The 19,557-nt window shown below is 42.1% G+C and overlaps 1 protein-coding gene across 1 annotated transcript; it reads right to left on the bottom strand.

The window, feature by feature from the left end:
- Window positions 1-5,697: 5,697 nt before the first annotated feature.
- DHDDS (dehydrodolichyl diphosphate synthase subunit) lies at window positions 5,698-18,742 on the bottom strand. The gene is made up of 9 exons (XM_083369874.1): window positions 18,642-18,742; window positions 16,569-16,654; window positions 15,026-15,142; window positions 13,812-13,954; window positions 11,585-11,701; window positions 10,544-10,645; window positions 8,354-8,468; window positions 7,187-7,294; window positions 5,698-6,378 (listed from the first exon to the last, which is right to left on the bottom strand). The coding sequence occupies exons 2-9, from the start codon at window positions 16,629-16,631 to the stop codon at window positions 6,139-6,141; spliced, it is 1,005 nt and encodes a 334-aa protein (XP_083226000.1). The 5' UTR covers window positions 16,632-16,654; window positions 18,642-18,742; the 3' UTR covers window positions 5,698-6,138.
- Between the last annotated feature and the right edge of the window lie 815 nt (window positions 18,743-19,557).

Below are 19,557 nucleotides of genomic sequence, written 5' to 3'. Positions count from 1 at the left end.
CGCGCCCCCGCCCGCGCAACTGAACGTCCAACCTTTATCTCCGCCAAAGCGGCCGTTTGGTCCTGCTGCAAGTAGAGCCGGAGATTTATTTGCTGCTTGAAAAGTGAGAACAGGTAGAATAAAAGAAACAGGATTTCCCCCCTCCCTCCCCGCCCGCTGAGCCGAAAGAGATCGAGAAGGAACGGGGTTTTTTTTTCCCCCTCCCGAGGGAGTCGTCCCCCCCCGTTATGTATAAATCTAGCGAATTGATTACAAAATTGAATTTCAACGTCACTTTGGATGCCCCCCCCCACCCCACCGTGGTAAATAAGAAAGACGCCCGGCCCCGGTTGTTAAAGCGTCGCAAAAAAAAGTCATTCTCGGCTGGCCCGGGAGACGGTGCGAACTCCCCGCGACGATCCCAGAGCCCCCGCGGCTCAGGTCAGCCAGCCGAAGCTTGCGGTCTTCGGGGATCCAGGCAGCCTAACGGCTCTTTGCGGGAGGAGGGGAAGGCGGGCTTTCCCGGCGCACCTGGCCAGCCGGGGCGCGCGCTTTCTTCCGGAGGTGCAGAGCGAGGGACTGCCGGGCTTGCGGACGAGAGCGCCTATTCCCCACCGTAAAACCTCGTTTGACAGGAATCTGGGTGCAAAGACGGGGGAAGATGGTGGCCTCTTCCCTGCGCTGGAAGGGAAAGAGGAAGGTGCGGTCATTGCCTCGCCACGGCGGAACGCAACCCACAGCGCCCCCTTCCTTTCCCAACCTTGGCTGCCAAGTGGCAGGGTCTTAGCCGGGACCTGGCAGCAAAAAGGCTTCATATGAAGAAGGCGCCTCTCGTAAAAAGGGGGCGAAGGGATGGCTTGGTGGTCCACCTTTTTTTACCCGAGGCGCTTCCTTCGTGGGGTCGAGCGGGGAGCTGTCCTTTTCAGCACCATGCTGTCTTGCTACCACAATCCCCATCGACTCCCAAGGTCAAAACGCCTGCAAAGAGTAGCCCACCAACATGACCCGCCTCTCACACAACCGTACCAACTACATTTGATCAGCAATCGAAATTAGCGTTTCCTTTCATTGATACTTGGCAACTGGCCTTACAAAATATGGCCGATGTTCTACCCTTGTCGACTGTGAGTTGCCTAGAGGCAACTGGTTGATTACTCTGGGAAGATGATGGACAAGAGTCTTTTTATTTTTGAACCCAACTGGATTGTACCAGGTTGGAAGAGCCTAATTTACATATCTACGGTGTTTCTTCCTCTTCGGTCCCTGGTAGGGACTGAAACTAGCCTGCCACCTGCAAAACGTTCACTACCACTGAATGTGCAGCCATTCTCTTAAGACCACAACAAATCAGGTACAGTAAATAAGTACTAGCTAAATAGTTCTATTTAAAAAGAGACTAGATCTTTATCAGGTGAGCTACATGATTTTGGTTAGATAGTAGCTATGCATGGCTGGCCTTTCAGATTTTGTAGGGAACAGCAGCTGGTGATTCCAGATTTGTGGGAGGTGAAGAAAAGTAAGGCAAGATGATGCTGTTTCTCTGTAGCCACATTGTTGCTTTGAATTGACCTCCCATTGGAGATCAGACTTGCCTCCCTCACTTGTGATATTTAGAAAGCTATGAAAAACCAAATAATTCCGGAGAGGACTTTTGCAACCTTGCCAACTTAATTTCTTCTGCCATTTTTATTTCACTCCTTTGTCACCTATATTGGTATTCTAAGTGGTAATTTGAATCATAATTTTGCTGTATTCATTGTTAGTTGTTGAGAGGTTTTTTGGATACAGTGGGCATGAATTCAATAAGCTCAACAATTTTACTTTGAATTTTCTTTCTCTAAGTGAAAGGCATTAGAAAAATTAGATTCTCAACCAAACACACAACATCAACAATGGCTGGAACCCATCCTTTTACATTTAAAAAGTACTGGAAGACAGACAGTGTTTGAAGCAATTTAAAATACAGTGTTTAAAGTGACAAGTGCCCAAAGTACCCAGCCTCAATTTTTTAACCCATCTGCACTCTACACAATCAGGTTGATATAATTCTAGATTAAAACTATTGGAGAAAACACTATTATCTTCTTGTTGTTGTTGTTAGTTGCGAAGTCGTGTCCGACCCATCGCGACCCTATGGACAACGTTCCTCCAGGCCTTCCTGTCCTCTACCATCTTCTGGAGTCCATTTAAGCTCACGCCTACTGCTTCAGTAACCATCCAGCCACCTCATTCTCTGTCGTCCCCTTCTTCTATTGCCCTCAATCTTTCCCAGCATTAGGCTCTTCTCCAGTGAGTCCTTCCTTCTCATTAGGTGGCCAAAGTATTTGAGTTTCAACTTCAGGATCTGGCCTTCTAAAGAGCAGTCAGGGTTGATCTCCTCTAGGACTGACCGGTTTGATTGCCTTGCAGTCCAAGGGACTCACAGGAGTCTTCTCCAGCACCAGAGTTCAAAGGCCTCAATTCTTTGGCGCTCAGCCTTTTTTATGGTCCAGCTTTCACTGCCATACATTGCAACTGGGAAGACCATAGCCTTGACTATATGCACTTTTGTTGACAGGGTGATGTCTCTGCTTTTTAGTGTGCTGTCTAGATTTGTCATGGCTTTCCTCCCGAGGAGCAAGCGTCTTTTAATTTCTTGGCTACAGTCCCCATCTGCAGTGATCTTGGAGCCCAGGAAAATAAAATCTGTCATTACCTCCATTTCTTCCCCATCTATTTGCCAGGAATTGAGAGGGCCAGATGCCATGATCTTGGTTTTCTTAATGTTTAGTTTCAACCCAACTTTTGCACTCTCCTTCTTCACCCGCAACAAGAGACTCTTCAGTTCCTCTTCACTTTCTGCCATTAGAGTGGTGTCATCTGCATATCTTAGGTTGTTGATATTTCTTCCGGCAATCTTAATTCCAATTGATTCATCTAGCCCTGCCTTTCTCATGATGTGCTCTGCATATAAGTTAAATAGGCAAGGCGACAGTATACAGCCTTGCCGGACTCCTTTCCCAATTTTGAACCAATCAGTGGTTCCGTGTCCAGTTCTCACTGTTGCTTCTTGGCCCGCATATAGGTTTCTCAAGAGACAAATAAGATGATCTGGTACACCCATCTCTTTAAGGACTTGCCACAGTTTGTTATGATCCACACAATCAAAGGCTTTAGCATAGTCAATGAAGCAAAAGTAGATGTTTTTCTGGAACTCTCTAGCTTTCTCCATGATCCAGCGTATGTTGGCAATTTGATCTCTAGTTCCTCTGCCTCTTCGAAATCCTGCCTGTACTTCTGGTAGTTCTCGATCCACATACTGCTGAAGTCTAGCTTGTAGGATTTTAAGCATAACTTTACTAGCATGAGAAATAAGTGCAATGGTGCGATAGTTTGAACATTCTTTGGCACTGCCTTTCTTTGGAATTGGAATGTAAACTGATCTTTTCCAATCCTGTAGCCACTGTTGAGTTTTCCAAATTTGCTGGCAAATTGAGTGTAGCACTTTTACTGCATCGTCTTTTAAAATTTTGAATAGCTCAGCTGGAATACTGTCACCTCCACTAGCTTTGATGTTGCTCAGCTTTTCTAAGGCCCACTTCACTTCACATTCTAGGATGTCTGGCTCGAGGTCAGTGACCACCTCATTGTGATTATCAGGGACATTAAGCTCATTCTTGTATAGTTCTTCTGTGTAATTTTGCCATCTCTTCTTAATCTCTTCTGCCTCTGTTAGGTCCCTGCCATTTTGGTCCTTTATCATGCCCATTTTTGCATTGAACGTTCCCTTCATCTCTCCAATTTTCTTGAAAAGATCTCTGGTCCTCCCTATTCTATTGTTTTCTTCTATTTCTTTGCACTGTTCATTTAAGAAGGCATTCTTATCTCTTCTAGCTATTCTCTGGAATTCTGCATTCAATTGGGCGTATCTTTCTTTTTCTCCCTTGCCTTTTGCTTCCCTCCTTTCCTCAGCTATTTGCAAAGCTTCCTCAGACAGCCATTTTGCTTTCTTGCATTTCTTTTTCTTTGGGATGGTTTTGGTTGCTACCTCTTGTACAATGTTGCGAACCTCTGTCCATAGTTCTTCAGGCACCCTGTCTATCAGATCTAATTCCTTAAATCTATTTGTCACCTCTACTGTATATTCAACAGGGATATGATTTAATTCATACCTGACTGGCCTAGCGCTTTATCTTACTTAAAATCTATTGCTTGAATTATCTAGGAGCCCTAAATACTAGGGCAGTGTTTTTCAACCTTGGCTATTTGAAAATATGTGAACTTCAACTCCCAGGATTCTCCAGCCAACATAAAGTGACCAAGACTGAGAAACATTGTACTAGGGCCAAGAAGTCTACTATGACCACAACAGTCATCAGCTTAGTTGTTCACCCAGGACCCCTGTACAATGGGTATGAATGCTTTGGTTCATTAAGGAGCGACAACTAAGCACATAAAAAGGAATTTCTATTCACGATTCAACTTGACATTTCATTGTCAATTTATTCACCAAAATAAGCTCAATGTATCTGCTGACTGAGTTGTGGAGGAGCACTCCAGCCCACAATAAGCCATATGCAAGACTTTCACATAGGTATCTAGGAGTTTCTGCTAATGGATAAAGCAGATGACTGGCCATAGGACTGTAACACAGATATTGTGCAGTTATAATGCTGCATAGTAATTAGCCTTTTGTTGGATTCTGTGGCACCAAACATGAAAATAGTTGCTTTTTAGTTCCCTCTGTTCATCTAAATATCCAACAGGAATCAATGCTCAATGAAATAAGTTGTTAGACTGGACACTTTACACACACAAGCAGTATCTATAGTGACACCCACTGCAACCCTGAAGGGCTGGAAGCCTACCTTTGATTTCAGTATCATATAGGGATTTTTAAAGATGCAAAATATCTAATTCTCCATTAAGTATACCATTAGCCTTTTTTCAGGAAACTATCAGAAATTAGTTTTTAATGCAGAAACATTAACATATTATTTCCTTATCACTAAAAGATTTTATGTGGTTGGGATTTTTTATTTGTACTCTGTCACAGTAATAAAAAGGATCTTTAGAAATACAGATCAAATGAAGCAGCCCTTTCAAACATGGCAGTGGTAATGTAACAGGTGAAATTAGTGCTTGAGAACAAAATACCCAATAATTTATTGGTCACCATTTTCCCCTTGTATTTGGCCTGAGTTTTATTTTTAAAAAAATAGTTCCAGCAAGTTGTTCAATATCAATAGGCTTGACAACTGGTTCATCCCTCACGATTTCAAAATTAAATGCTTTAGAATAATAGAAGCATACTCTCATTTAGTCTTTGAAAAACAACATGAAATAATAGGTGGCTTCTTTGGAAAAACAAAAGAAAAACAAAACTATAAAAACTATTTATAGCTGATGCCCTTTATCTTTTTCAGTTATTTATATCATGCTGCACTTTTGTGTAAAAGGACATTTTGTAGTACTATCCAAAGGTAAAATGCCTTCTCAAACAAATCTGAAGATAGTGCATCACAAACATCTTGAAGTTCTGTTGTACCCAGCATATTCCCATAATCCAGAAGGATATATAGATTTAACCTGACATTTTCCTAGCTTACTCAAGTTAGAGGAACAATGCATGTTCCTCTGAAACTTACATATAAACCTATATCACATACTGGTAGCAAGAATGGAAAAACAAATGATCCAGAAACAGCTAATCTGTAAAAATGGAAGCAACAAAGAAAAGAATATACATTTAATTTATTCCAGAGTAAATCTGCTTGGCTGTATGCAATGGGATCTTTTTCTAATCTCCTCAGATGCAGCATCTCTGCATTCCAGTGCAAGCAGCTTTTCAGGATTCTGTTAAGTCTTTGAATTGTGGCAGAGCAAAACTGCAGTTTGGAGAATATGGAGCAATCCCTCCCCCCCCCCCCTGCATGCACAGACCTTCACACCTAGAAAGATTTGGTGTTATTCTTTTCATTTGTTAGCTCTACACAAATACCTTTTGTTTCATTAAATTTGGTAAACATACACTTTAAATATCATGGTCCCCAGCCATGTGCATGTACCCATAGAATAAACCTAGGATCCCATTTCATGTCATCCACTGGGCAGCAATTGGATTATTTGCAACTTGACTCATTTTTCCCCTCCTCTCCCCTATCCCCAAGAGGAACCTTTTTATCTTGCGGCTGCCATAGTTAGTTTTTCTAGGAAGTCCACCCTTTTATGCTCCAGGGCCTGCAAAAACCTTTGAATCCTCTCTTCCCGTTTAGCTTTGAATTCTTGCAAAAGTGTCCTGGATTTTTTAGTATCTCCACAAGTTGCCGATCCTTCATCTTTTAATTTCTGTAAGACTTGTGCCTTATCTGTTTCTAACTGTTGCCACTTCCTTTCTTCCATATATAAATCTCTGGCTTTCTGGCAAAAAAAAAAGCAATAATGATGCATTAGGTTTCTAAGCATACATCAGCATCCGTCTACCAGTACCCTCCAAATGTCTTGGACTTCAATTCCCAGGACCTTTTGTCAGTACAAAACATATAAGGCAAACTATATTATGATTTGTTTCACAGCATTCTCTCCTATTTATAAAATTCCCTTTGGCCAGCAAGTATTGAAATTTCAGTCCTCCTGTATATTTTTGTCTTTTTCCCCCCAATCCCTTTCCTCTTAACTGCCACAAACAATTGGCGCTGTCACTATTGAAGATCTTTGATGTTTATACCTTGCCATTAGTTTTTACACAACAGAATGTAATAGCTCAGAAAATCCTTACAAAATGAGAAGCACATTTGCAGCTCATTCCAGATCAGGTTGGGTTGTTGGGGCAAGACTGATTGTAAGCAATTATCATATTACTGTCACTGTCTGCACAATAAAGAATATCCATGGAATGAAAACCCAACAATCTGTAGGTCTTCAGGGCGCTATCTATTGTATCCTGTCAGAACAATCCTATCAACTGTTCGGATTCATTCCAACATCTGTTGTCTCTCCAGTGCCCCAAACCCTCTTGTGTAGCTAGGAATACTGATCATCCTTTGACTTTTCTCCACTATCCTTCCCATCCTGTCCCCTAGCATTAGTCTGAAAAGCCTCAGCAAGCAAAAGATGCTGTTTTTCTGTCTCCGAAAACTTGAGACAGGCAGCTCAATTATTTAAAGTACATATGCTGAGGGCTTGAGAATGTTTTTTTTTACTTAGCCTTTTCTTTCTTCAGTCTTACTTGTAATGCATTGTAGTTCATCTGAAACCGAAGGATGGCCTCGCATAAATTCCAGAATGAATAATCTGGCCACAGAACACTTTGAAACACGAGGCAAGAATGGGACGTCTGAGAAAAGAGAGGCAATTAATACACGGGTTAGAAAGGAAAGGAAGGTAATCAAAACATGCAACATTGCTAGATTATTTCAAAACAAAGTTCCTTTCCAGTTGTTTAGCAATTCTGAAATGGGCAGTACACGCTGTCTCCTATGTCAACTTGGGGGCAGGGACTGTAAAAACTGCTCAAGAAGAAGCAGTCCAGCTTAGAATCACAGTGTGTAAGGATTGGAAGGGACATAAAAAATATATCTAGAAAACTCCATTCAGTGCATCAGCTATACTAAGGAGATCTACACTATGCCATAGGCAGTATACAGTATATACTACAGTATATCCCTTGGAATATAATAGATATATGATAGTACTGTATATTATACTATAGCCCTTGGCAGCATGCATCAGTAAATCTAGAAAGACCAAACTATAACTGTTCCTGCCAGAAAGTTACAAAAGTGTCCTAAGATAGCCTTCTCCATCTTTTTTCCATGCTATTAATGATTAGACTGCACATTCAAAGGCAGATTTATTTTATTACTTATATTTGCAATTATGTTAATGAGTTCTTTTAATATAAAAATATCAAGCAGAAATGCTTAAAATAAAGTTGCTTTCTGGAGCTGGCACTGTCTTATATAGGAATCAGCCTTGTTAAAAGTATGGAGAAAGAGCCTGTAACAATTTCCGAAAGTGTTTTAACCCCAGATATAATTCTTTGTGGCAACAATATACAGCTTCTCCCCTGTTTTACCATTGATGAAGATCAGCAATGGGTATTTGTGAAAGAGCTTATAGTGAACCAGATAATGATCTACCTACTTGGTAGTTCCTTTACTAGGATGGCAGAATGCCACATTTTTTTCAATGATCTCTTTGAAAGACTTATAGCAGTTTCCAGGAAGAGAGTTCAGCGATTTTGTGGTTTTTTTAAAGAGGAGTGTTTATCATACAAGGTCTTTTCTTATATCCAACAACAAAACCCAGAGAGCTGAATGTCAAATGATTGCAAAGCAAGAAAATCTGATTTTGCTAATTAGCTGGTGAGATATTGCACTATAGATTTACTTACCTGCCAGAGCATAAAATCACTAAGTCGAACTTCTCCAGATGTTCTGATCAGAATGTCTGGGTGAGGAGATTTGCAGGAGTAAAGGCATTTGTCGATGAGATATTCTGACACATCACTGGGGGAGGAAGGGAGAGGAAATGAGAGAGGGAGGGAGGGAGGGAGGGAGGGTAAGGCAAAAACAGAGAAACACCAGAATTTACTTTGGGAAGCCTAGTCTTAAGATGCAATTCAAGAATTATGTTAATTCACAGTCTGAATTCCTATTATTGCTACAGTTTGGAGCAAAATTGACAACTATTAATGGCTATTAAAGTTATTATAGTTACTATTAGTTAATGGTTCATAGTTATTGGGTAATATTTATTAACTAATAAAAGTGCTAGTTATCATCTTTGAAGCCCTACATGGCACAGGGCCCAGTTACTTTAAGGACTGTTTCTTTTTCCTATCCTACTAGATTAGATTGGGCACACTGCAGGTCCTCTCCCTCATGCTGCCACCTGATGGGACCTGAGAGATATGTCTTCTTAGTGGCTGCTGCAGCCCTTTGGAACATCCTGCCACCTGAGATCTCAAGGATCCCTATCCTTTTAGCCTACCACTAGGCCTTGAAGGCCTGACTCTTTCCCCAAACATTGGACTAAGGTGGGGGTTGAGCTATGTGGATGTTTGGAGGGGAAGGATATTCTTGTTTTTATACATGTTTTTATGGATTGAAGTGAGCCACCTCGAGTCCTTGTGTGAGATAGGCAGCCATATAAGTCCTGTAAGTAACTAAAAACAATTATGTGACTTCAGACCAACAATGCATGCCAGGGTCACACAAGTTTTCTTGGATGTCTCTGGAGTATTTGGGATCTATTAAGGATAAGGAGGTGTCAAACTGCCAGCCCATGGGCTGGACGCATCACGAGGTAACTGTGCCCACCTCATTGTTGGCAATGGGGAAAAAGCTCCAATACGTCATGTGATGTCATGTGACATCACGAGTTTGACATGTCTGCTCTAAGCTAAAAGATCCCATAAAAACATTTGTAAATATAGTTAAAAACTGAGTAAGTTACAGCTATTCCTTGTTTAGAGACCTCAGTTAGAGAGCATTTGCAGATATATTGGTAAAAAAGTCATACAAAAATTCTGATAAATGGGTGTATTTACCACCAAATTTCAGGTGCCTGATAACAAAAGCCTTTAGTGTGAAACTGATTAAGATCTGGTCAGTTTCAGGCAGCAGCTGAGCCACTGTAATTAAAGTCATAGATGGGCTTGTTAACTTGCAGTTAGCTCTTTTTTCGGGAAGGGCTGGGGAAAAAAGCAACTCAGGAAGAGATAGAAATTTAAGCAATCTCTCCATACTGCAAAGGGCAAAAAAGGAAAATTAAAAGGTCAGGCACAGAACATGACCACTTAGTGACCATTTCATTTGACAACAAAGCTGCTGGAACGTATTGTGGTAGTTAAATGAGAAGGTGCAAAAGCTAGTGGTTAAGGCACCAGGCTAGAAAGCAAGAGACCATGAGTTCATGTTCCACCTTAGCCATGAAAGCTGGCTGGGTGACTTTGGGCCAGTCATTCTCTCTTAGCCCAACCCAACTCACAGCGTTGTTGTTGTGGGGAAAATAGGAGGAGGAAGATGTATTTGGGTATGTTCACCACCTTGAGTTATTTGTGAAAATAATAAAGGTGGGATATAAATAACTCACCCCAGGACAGATGCAGCCAACTTGCCACAGGAGAACTCACCACGGGACAATTCAATGCAGGATAACTCAAAGGACAAGTGAATTGCAGCGGGCCTTATCTTGCTTTAGGTTTGAACTGTCTCAAGTTAAAAGTCCTCGAGGCTGAGGTGAGTTACCCCGTGTTATACTGTCTTGCGATAAGTTGTCCTGTGGTGAGTTGGCCGGGTGAGTTGTCCAATGGTGAGTTGGGCTGGGGTGAGTCAGTTGCAGTGAGACAGCTGGGGTGAGTTGGCCATGACGAGTTGTCCCATTCTGTTAGTATCTGCTTCGCTGATTTTTCCAAGCATTTTGCATATCTATCGCTTTCAAAGTTTTCTAAGTACTTTAAATGTTTACGGAGTATTTATTTTTAGCCCACTAAATATTTTGAAAATAACTTCAAGAAAAAATGTAGATAGTTTCATAATTGACTCAAGAGTCATGCAAATCGTATGTTCTATGGTGTTACCTGGGTTGAAGCAGTCCTTCTTCAACCCCCCAAGCCAATTCTTTCACTGCATTACTGATCTCCTGTCTTGACGTGTATGCAAAGCCAATGTTCAAGAAACACCTTTGAATATGAAAAAGACAAATTATTCATTGTGTAGAGGAAGCAGACCATGGAATAAAGAACAAATCTACACAGTAGTAAGGATGACACTGTACAGAAGAAACCTAATCCCATGGACCTTACTTTTATTGCAAGAAAGGGGCCATTTGAGACCTCTGTGACAGAGTTCACCCACTGCATTAAACTTTATAGTTATGGCTGTAAGACTAGTCAAATTTAGTCTCAATTAATAAACTACTACTGCACTAAGCCATATGCTTAACATGATAACTGAACAAACCTACACTTCATTGGGTTCATTTAATATGTTAGCTCATACTGTATTCCAAATTTACAAGCATGATTATGTTTCCCCAGCATTCTATGTGAAAGCTAAAGAAATCATATTATGGCTACTGAACAAGCAAATCTAGCCTGTAATCAAGACTCAGCACTCCAATTTTTAATTTATTCATCATATTTACCTAGCCACCCATGTCACAAAATGTGACTGGGCAGCATACAATAAATAACAACTTAAGAAGGTGTTAGTTCAGACAGCTAAAGAGATATTCCATGTACAAAAGCAGTGTTCCTCCATATACTGCTGTAGGGAAGTAACAAAAGAAATTTGTGATGCTACTTGGTTGTTGATCACTGTAGTTGAGAGGACCCAACTAAGACCATCCATTGGGCTGATCATACTGAGCTTTCTTAAGAACCCCAATCTGCTGGAACATGCTTTTGAAAAGGAGGGCAGCAGAGAGACCCTTGGGGATACTGTATGGATAATGGGAGGTCAAAAAAGGACAATATGTAGCTAGCTCTCTGTATATGGGAAGCGGCGTCCAAATTAAAATTCTGGCCTGGTGTAGCATGGTCCTTGATCTGAACCCCCCCCCCCCAAACCTGCAGTTCTGGAGTAGGAGAAAACGTTCAAGAAACTAGAAACAAACTCACGTGTTATAATGCTTAGTTGCCAACACAACCTTAGCAATCAGTTCCTGGACATCCTGTGGCAGAAGAGTCAGATCGCCAAGAATTCGAATACACACGCCATGTTTCTCCAAGTTTTCTCTGAGGAGGAAGAATGGTGAAGAGAAAAACCAAATTCTTTAAAAAGAAAAAGGAAGCCAACCTAAGCAATATCTATAAAATCATTTGTATCTACAGAATCATGTAATTGAGACTTAATTATTCAGAAATAAGCTGATAGCTTCAAACAAAAGATGTGTGATGTGGGGAGAGAAACCTACTTCCTAATGAGTAAAAGAGGAAATGCAGCTATATGGATAATAATAAAGCAGCAAGAGGTTTGAAATTTTCCTATCAGGTTCTCCAGGCTTTTAATATACTGCCTGGCAAGTATTCAAATGGCATTAAAATTAGCAAACGTGTTATTGTAGTGGATTAAAAAGTCACCTACTACTGCAGGTAATGGCATTAATTTACTTAACTGCTCTTCATGATTCCAAACATGAATGGAAAAGCAAAATCTGCCCTTAGAAGTCAAACTGCTCGTGCATTCTTAGATGCAGCTTCCTCCCCAAAATTAAATAACCAAGCACCTAACTTGTCAGGCATATCAGTAATTGTATGTGGAAATACAAAATATTAAATAAATTTATATACATTGGCTTATCACTGACTGAATTTATGCACTGCAGAAAGCCAGAATATACTTTGTATGGTTTTGATTTAAAATGCTATATGAACCCAGCTATTATAGGGTCTTCAACCAACCGTGTTTAGCATGATGCATGAACTCAGCGGGTAATAATCATCTTTACTGAATGTGAAGGAGACTTGCACATTCTGAACAATTTAAGATAACTCACTTTTTTGGTACCATCAGAACTTCAAACTGTTGTTAAAACAAATGGTCATAAGTCAAGGGCTACCTGTATAATTGTGTGTGTATGTACATATATATATATATATATATATATATATATATATATATATATATATATATATATATATATATATATATAAACACACACATACCGTATATACTTGAGTATAAGCCGACTCGAGTATAAGCCGAGACCCCCAATTTCACCCCCAAAAACTGGAAAAAGTTGGTGACTTGAGTATAAGCCGATCCGCCGTTCTGCAAGCCTCCGCCGCCGGCTGCTTCGTTCCGCAGCGGAAAGAAGCAGGCAGGCTGCTTCGTTCCGCAGCGGAAAGAAGCAGCCTGCTTCGTTCAGGCTGCTTCGTTCCGCAGCGGAAAGAAGCAGGCAGGCTGCTTCTTTCCGCTGCGGAAAGAAGGCTGCTTCTTTCCGCAGCGGAAAGAAGCAGCCTGCTTCGTTCAGGCTGCTTCGTTCCGCAGCGGAAAGAAGCAGGCAGGCTGCTTCTTTCCGCTGCGGAAAGAAGGCTGCTTCTTTCCGCAGTGGAAAGAAGCAGCCTGCTTCGTTCAGGCTGCTTCGTTCCGCTGCGGAAAGAAGCAGGCAGGCAGGTCACGGAGATCCGGAGACCTGCTGACGTTTGGGGAGGTTTGGGGAGGTGCCCAAACCTCCCCAAACGTCAGCAGGTCTCCGGATCTCCTCCCCAAACCTCCCCAAACGTCGGCAGGTCTCCGGATCTCCGTGCCTTGCCTGCCTGCTTCTTTCCGCTGCGGAAAGAAGCAGGCAGGCAAGGCACGGAGATCCGGAGACCTGCTGACGTTTGGGGAGGTTTGGGGAGGTGCGCGCGCACCTCCCCAAACCTCCCCAAACTTCGGCAGGTCTCCGGACGGCGGCTGCTTGGGAGAGGTGCGCGCAATCCCGGAAGCACCAAAGCCTCGGCCGCGCACAAGTCCTCGGTAAGTTTTTTTGTTGACTGGAGTATAAGCCGAAGTGGAATTTTTCAGCCCAAAAAGTGGGCTGAAAAATTCGGCTTATACTCAAGTATATACGGTACATACATACAATTATACAGGTAGTCCTTGACTTATGACCATTTGTTTTAACAACAGTTTGAAGTTCTGATGGTACCAAAAAAGTGAGTTATGACGAAGTTATGACTGTTGCAGCATTCTGTGGTCATGTGATTGCAATTTGCAACCTTCCCAGCTGGCTTCTGATGAGCAAAGTCAACAGGAAAGCAGGCAAGGAAGGCTGAAAATCATGATCACATAATGACTGGTGATTCACTTAATCATGGCAAAATCATGGAATAATCATGGAATAGAAAAAAAGTGTCTTACTGTTCTTCAAGAAGACGGACGAATTTTTCTCTAGCCAATTGCATCAAGCCCTCAACTTCTTCTTGAGATCGCTTGAAATTCTCAATGCTAAAGGCATAAACTGTGACTTCCCGGATACCCAGACTCAAGCACCATTGTAATGTCTATAATAGAAGAGAAGTTAAGGCAGGAGTAGAATAACACCTTCATTTAGTCTCCCCATTTAGTGGATGCAATAGACTACAGGTCTGACTAGATATCCTAAACCATTGGGCAAGTCCATTCCAATTGAATCTGAAGGTAGCAATTTAAGTTAATTTTATATCACACAGTGATTTATAGGTATGTCATTGTATTATATTACTGTATCAAATGATGCAACATACAACACTGGCAGTGATTTGTGTAATTTAATAACCAAGTTGCCTTGAATAATTTGTGTTTTGACTCATGTTTGGGATTAACAGACATCTCTTCTCTGCAGCTGATCCACTTAACTGAGGTTCTTCTATAATTATACATTACTTTTCAAAAATTTTAGACAGTTGCTGCAAGAAAGCAAGTAACCTTTACTGCTGTTTAGCAACAAGTTTTCCCTTCTCTTAAATGAAGGGTGTATAATTCTTACTGGTTCAAGTGCTGCATTAGGTTTTACATGGAACACCAAGGATCGCATTCCAAAAGTAATTAGGACCAAGCCCATTTTGGGAGGAGAATTTAGATAAATTTAAGGAGTGAAATTCGCCTTAACAGTTGCAAAATAATCAACTTGCATTTAAAAAAAAAGAATGGAAAACATTTTCTCTTTTTTAGCCCACTAACTTTCCAAAGACTTAATATCACAAAAAAGGGATGCATCCTGCTAAATTAATTGACTGGAGTTGGTGGCCTGCAAATCAGATGCAATTGGTATATTGGTACATGTATACAGTGCATCACTGGCTTCTCCCTCGCAAGTTATGAACATCCAATATAGAAATATCCAAAGATACCTCTCTTTCTCAGAGGTAACAGTGTTTTCCTCCTCTCCACTCAGTGAACTGAGCAAGGAACAAACTCTAAGCATAGTTCCAATCTGATCACTTTCAAAAGGTTTTTGAAATTAGTCCCAAGTCGGAGCTACAGGTTTCCTGCTGGTTTTCTAACAGGGGAGTCGTGCTTTGGCACATCATAGTAATCACTTGGTGATAAATCATCTTTGCATTCCTGATATGCTCAGGAAAGATTCTTCCTACCTGTGTTAGTTTTGCAAAACCCTGTGAATGTCCTTCCAGCTTCTTCACATTATGCTTCTGAGCATAACGACGATTGCCGTCCATGATGAATGCAATGTGCTTGGGCATTGGTCCTGCCTGGAATTGAAGCAAGAAATATCAGCCCGAGACCAAGAGGTATACAGTCAGCAAAAGTGGGACCAGAATCATGTTGAGATGACCCTGCACTTGAAATGAACTCTCTGTTCTGACCTCAAGAAGTATCCCAGGAATAAATCTGCAGTCTCCTCTTGAGCAATGGATCTACAATCACCATCAAAACTGCTGACGGAGCTGCAGTTTTTATACTCCTGAAATACTTTGAGAGGAGAGAGGAAGCGTGAAAGAGGCAGAGAGAGAAAGAAAAAAAATCACAATCCCTCTCTACTAGTCCTTTAAAAAACTTTTAGAACCATCACTCCTGAGATGGGATGAAGATCAGAGAAAGAAAATATCGTTTAGAAGCTATTCTGCAAGTAGAAGGATGGCAGAACCATCGTCGGCTAGACAATGTCGGCTGGCGACCCCCAGGGGGAGAGCCTTCTCTGGGAGCGCCAGCCCTATGGAACCAACTCCCCCCTGAGCTTCGGATGGCGCCAGATCTCCAGTCCTTTCGCCGCGGCCTCAAAACACTCCTTTTCCACCTGGCTGACTTGGACTGACAGGGATTTTAATTATGTTTTTAATTTTTAACTCTAATTTTTAATTTATTTTAATTTTAATTTATTGTACAGGGGCCTTTAATTTTAATTTTTATTTTAACTTCTGTATTTATTGTATGTTATTGTTGTTAGCCGCCCTGAGTCCTTCGGGAGATAGGGCGGCATATAAGTCCCAATAATAAATCCTGGAATTTTACTGACATATACATATGAGATACATGTTTATTTTAACATGTAAATCTCGCCTTCTCTCCCATAAAATACGATGACAAGCAGTAAGAACCAATGATTCCAAGAACAGAACCAGAATTTAAAGATAGCAGCATGAAGATGCCATACAAGCTTTAAGGATGGACAAAATGTCAAAGCTACAAATTCTGGGAACATAACTTCGGCACTTACTAGCAAAATATAGTAGGGACAGCAGATATTAAAAATTCTACTCCTAAATTTAGTGAGTGGCAGCTTTGTGTGATTCTGATGGTTGTGTAAGAGTTACAAGCTTCAGTGTTCTTCTGCCCACCATATCTAAGCGTCACAGAAATTTGCCCTTGGATCTTTTACTCAAAGGTACATTAACAAATAGAATCTATATGAAGAGGAAGACAGTTCTTAGCTGGCACGAATTAACCATCATGTAGGGATACAATTCTCAACTGTGTTCTCTTCCAAAATTTTGGATAAAGATGCCCACCATCTGACCCGCCTAAGTAAGCTGGGTAGAATAACTGATGTTGAGGCCAAGGCATCTGGAAGGGCTTAATCTAAAGAAGGTGGTTCTTAAATATTAAACATTCTGATCTAATATTTCTAGATAAGCATTCCATTTCAGTAACTGAAGATAACATTGAGTTAGTACATACCTTTATTACACTAGCACAGAATCTCTCCAAAAGGGACAATTCACCTTCTCTTATCCACGACATGGTGCTTCCTTTCAAGTACACGTCTTTGAAATTAAGAGAACAAACAGTAATGGGCAGGAATTCTGAGACAGAGAAGAACCTTCGGATTCATAAGTATACCAACTCTTTGCATATGAAAGCCAGCAATGTCTTCCCCCAATTTTTGTATACTGGGACTGAAGGCTGGCCCAGCTGGGTATTCTGGCTGCTATACTCTGGACATATTTGAGGGGTGACAGATTAGGTGATATTATCCCTCTTATCCTCCCGCCCCACCAATGTTATTGTTTGCTTGGGGAAGAGAATATAGATTTCCACCTACATATTCCAACTAACCTAATGAAGCTGGTTTGGTACAGTAGTTAAGGCACCAGGCTAGAAAACAGGAGACTGTAAGTTCTAGTCCCACCTTGGGCCAGTTCACCAGAAGATGATGCAAACTTATCTCTTTGTTTCAGCCCAGGGTCTTCAAACTTGGCCCTTTTATGACTTGTGGACTCCAACTCCCAGAATTCCTCAGCTAGCATGCCTGGCTGAGGAATTCTGGGAGTTGAAGTCCACAAGTCATAAAAGGGCCAAGTTTGAAGACCCCTGGAACTTTAAGCACAAGGAGGAGAAAAGGAAACTTCATCTTTAAAAGACATGCAAAAAACCCTGCCCCAAATAATAAACATTAACATGGCTGTTTCAGTGAAATGATAGGAATAGAAGTACGGCATTCCTTTTCAGGTGGCAGGGATGAGATAAGGGGGGGGGGAGGCTGTTCTTTCTACAGGCTCTTTCCAAGCTAAACTACTCCTTTATTCAAACTGGTTTCCTTCTGACTTCCTAAAACCCTCTCTTTTGGGGGGGGGAGGGGCAACAATTTCAAACTAATTTACCACTGCTGTCTTCAGGGATTTTTAAAAAATCTTCCAGCCAAAATTCTTCTGGGAATTTTCTATACTTGCCCCTTTCAAATATGAGCTTATTCCAAAGCCCAGATAAGAATAGCCAGGTGCTTCTTTGGCCTCAGAGCTAGTGGTTTAGGAAGCTTCCATTACTGTGAGGGACAACAGTAATTTCAGAGACTAAATGTAACTGCATTATTAATATTTTTTTTCATTTAATAGTAGTTATAATAGAATATAAACAGATTAAAGATTAATATTTGCAAATATTTATTAATAAAAATGCACTGAATTAAGGGTTTGTTTTTTGTCAAATAAAGACCGCTCTCACGTCATATGAACACTTGTCAGTTCTAGTTATTTTACATGTGCAGCAGTGCAAGTCTGCACAGACTTTTGTTTCCACAGAAGCCAATTTAAATAAAATGTACAATAGCACACAGGGTCATCTATCCCATAGAGTGCAATCTTGCTTCCTGCGTACAGACTTAAATTTATATCAGATTGTCCGTACAGACTTAAATTTATATCAGATTGTCCCACTGGCTTTTTGCACTCATTTTACCTGCCTGGATTTGTTAGGATGGAGAAATACTATCCTTTCAGGTTAAGTCCTGCTGAGTTGGTTGAGCCTTATTATGTGAAGGACTTAAGACACATTGCATTACTAATGATCAGATTAATCCTCAGTCAATGGCTGTTAGCCCAAACCAACCAGCGGTGATAGGCACACACTGTATGCTAAGCTTGGTTAGCATTTAACCTTGGTTAAGCTTTCCCCCCCCCCCCCCGGCTCGTGCTGTTGCGCAAACTCGCCCAGTCCAGTCAGTTTAGGACACACCGCCCCTGAAAAGGCATGAAATGAAACGCCCGGGGAACGCCATCAACGACAGGGCATTTTGCACGTGTACGTGAGGATGCACATACGCACGCCATTGAGGTCCCGTGCAAAAGCACCGCGGTGGAAGCTCACCCCCGCCCTTAGAAACAAAGGCACAAGCGGACCCCGTTCCTTCCCGTCCCACCCGCTTCATTCAATCCAGAAACAGCGGGCAGTCCTCCAAGGCAGCCAAATGGGCAGCAGAAACGGCCCGGAGCGGCCCCGCGCGCGCGCCTGCGTCGCTACCAACCCCTCCCTCACCTGTCGGGCTCCAGCTGGCGCCTGCCTGCGCCTCGGCGGTCCCGCCACGACTCTTCTGCCAGGGGTGGGACGCACCCTTCCGTATTTGTCACGCCGCCCCGGCTGCCGGCTTGCGTCATTCCGCGCGCGCGAAGGGGGAGGGGGGCGGGGTTAAATGCGAGGCGGAGCCGAGATTCCACGGAGTCGACTCTGTTGATTCCGAGGCGCCCGGTGCCTTTGAGGGGGCCGTTGGGTGGCGCGCGGAGCAGCGGTTGGTTGAGGGGCGGCCCTTCCAGGGGACCGTTTGAATTTTTGCCCTCCCCTCAACCCCGCCGCCGCCTCCGCCGTAGTTCTTGAAGGGGTGGCTTAGAGCAGGGGTCTTCAAACTTGGTCCTTTTATGACTTGTGGACTTCAACTCCCAGAGTTCCTCAGCCAGGCACACTGGCTGAGGAATTCTGGGAGTTGAAGTCCACAAGTCAAAAGGGCCAAGTTTGAAGAACCCTGGCTTAGAGGATGTCACGGGTAGGCAACCTCGGCTCTTTTATGACTCATGGACTTCAACTCCCAGAATTCCTGAGTCAGCTATGCTGACTCAGGAATTCTGGGAGTTGAAGTCCATGAGTCATAAAAGAGCCGAGGTTGCCTACCCCTGCCCTAGTGGGTTCATTGGGGCAGTTGACTTCCAGGCGAGTGTTTATCACAATGTTTTGCCCAGCATTGGGGATTCTGGGAGTTGGAGTCTGCACATCTTAAAAGATGCCAAGTTTGAGCAATACTGGTCTGTAGATTGTAGCCTGTGATGCAGCACTACTACCTCTGCATAAATTGTATCCTTCAGTATATCATTCTCCAATTGTTAATTTTTTTTATTTGGAAGTATAAGCTAGTTTCTGCACTTGGTTTTTCCCCCAGTATTTATTTATTTATTTATTTTAA

Source organism: Vipera ursinii (assembly GCF_947247035.1).
Source record: "Vipera ursinii genome assembly, chromosome: 9".
NCBI classification, from domain to species: domain Eukaryota; kingdom Metazoa; phylum Chordata; class Lepidosauria; order Squamata; family Viperidae; genus Vipera; species Vipera ursinii.
This window is presented reverse-complemented; position numbering and strand designations above follow the sequence as displayed.

Coding starts and splice junctions, on each gene's coding strand:
- DHDDS (XM_083369874.1), bottom strand. CDS start 16,631: ATGTCGTGGATAAGAGAAGGTGAATTGTCCCTTTTGGAGAGATTCTGT. Junction 10,646..11,584: donor GCAACTAAGCATTATAACAC/GTGAGTTTGTTT, acceptor TCATATTCAAAG/GTGTTTCTTGAACATTGGCT. Junction 8,469..10,543: donor GAAGGACTGCTTCAACCCAG/GTAACACCATAG, acceptor TTCCTCCCCCAG/TGATGTGTCAGAATATCTCA.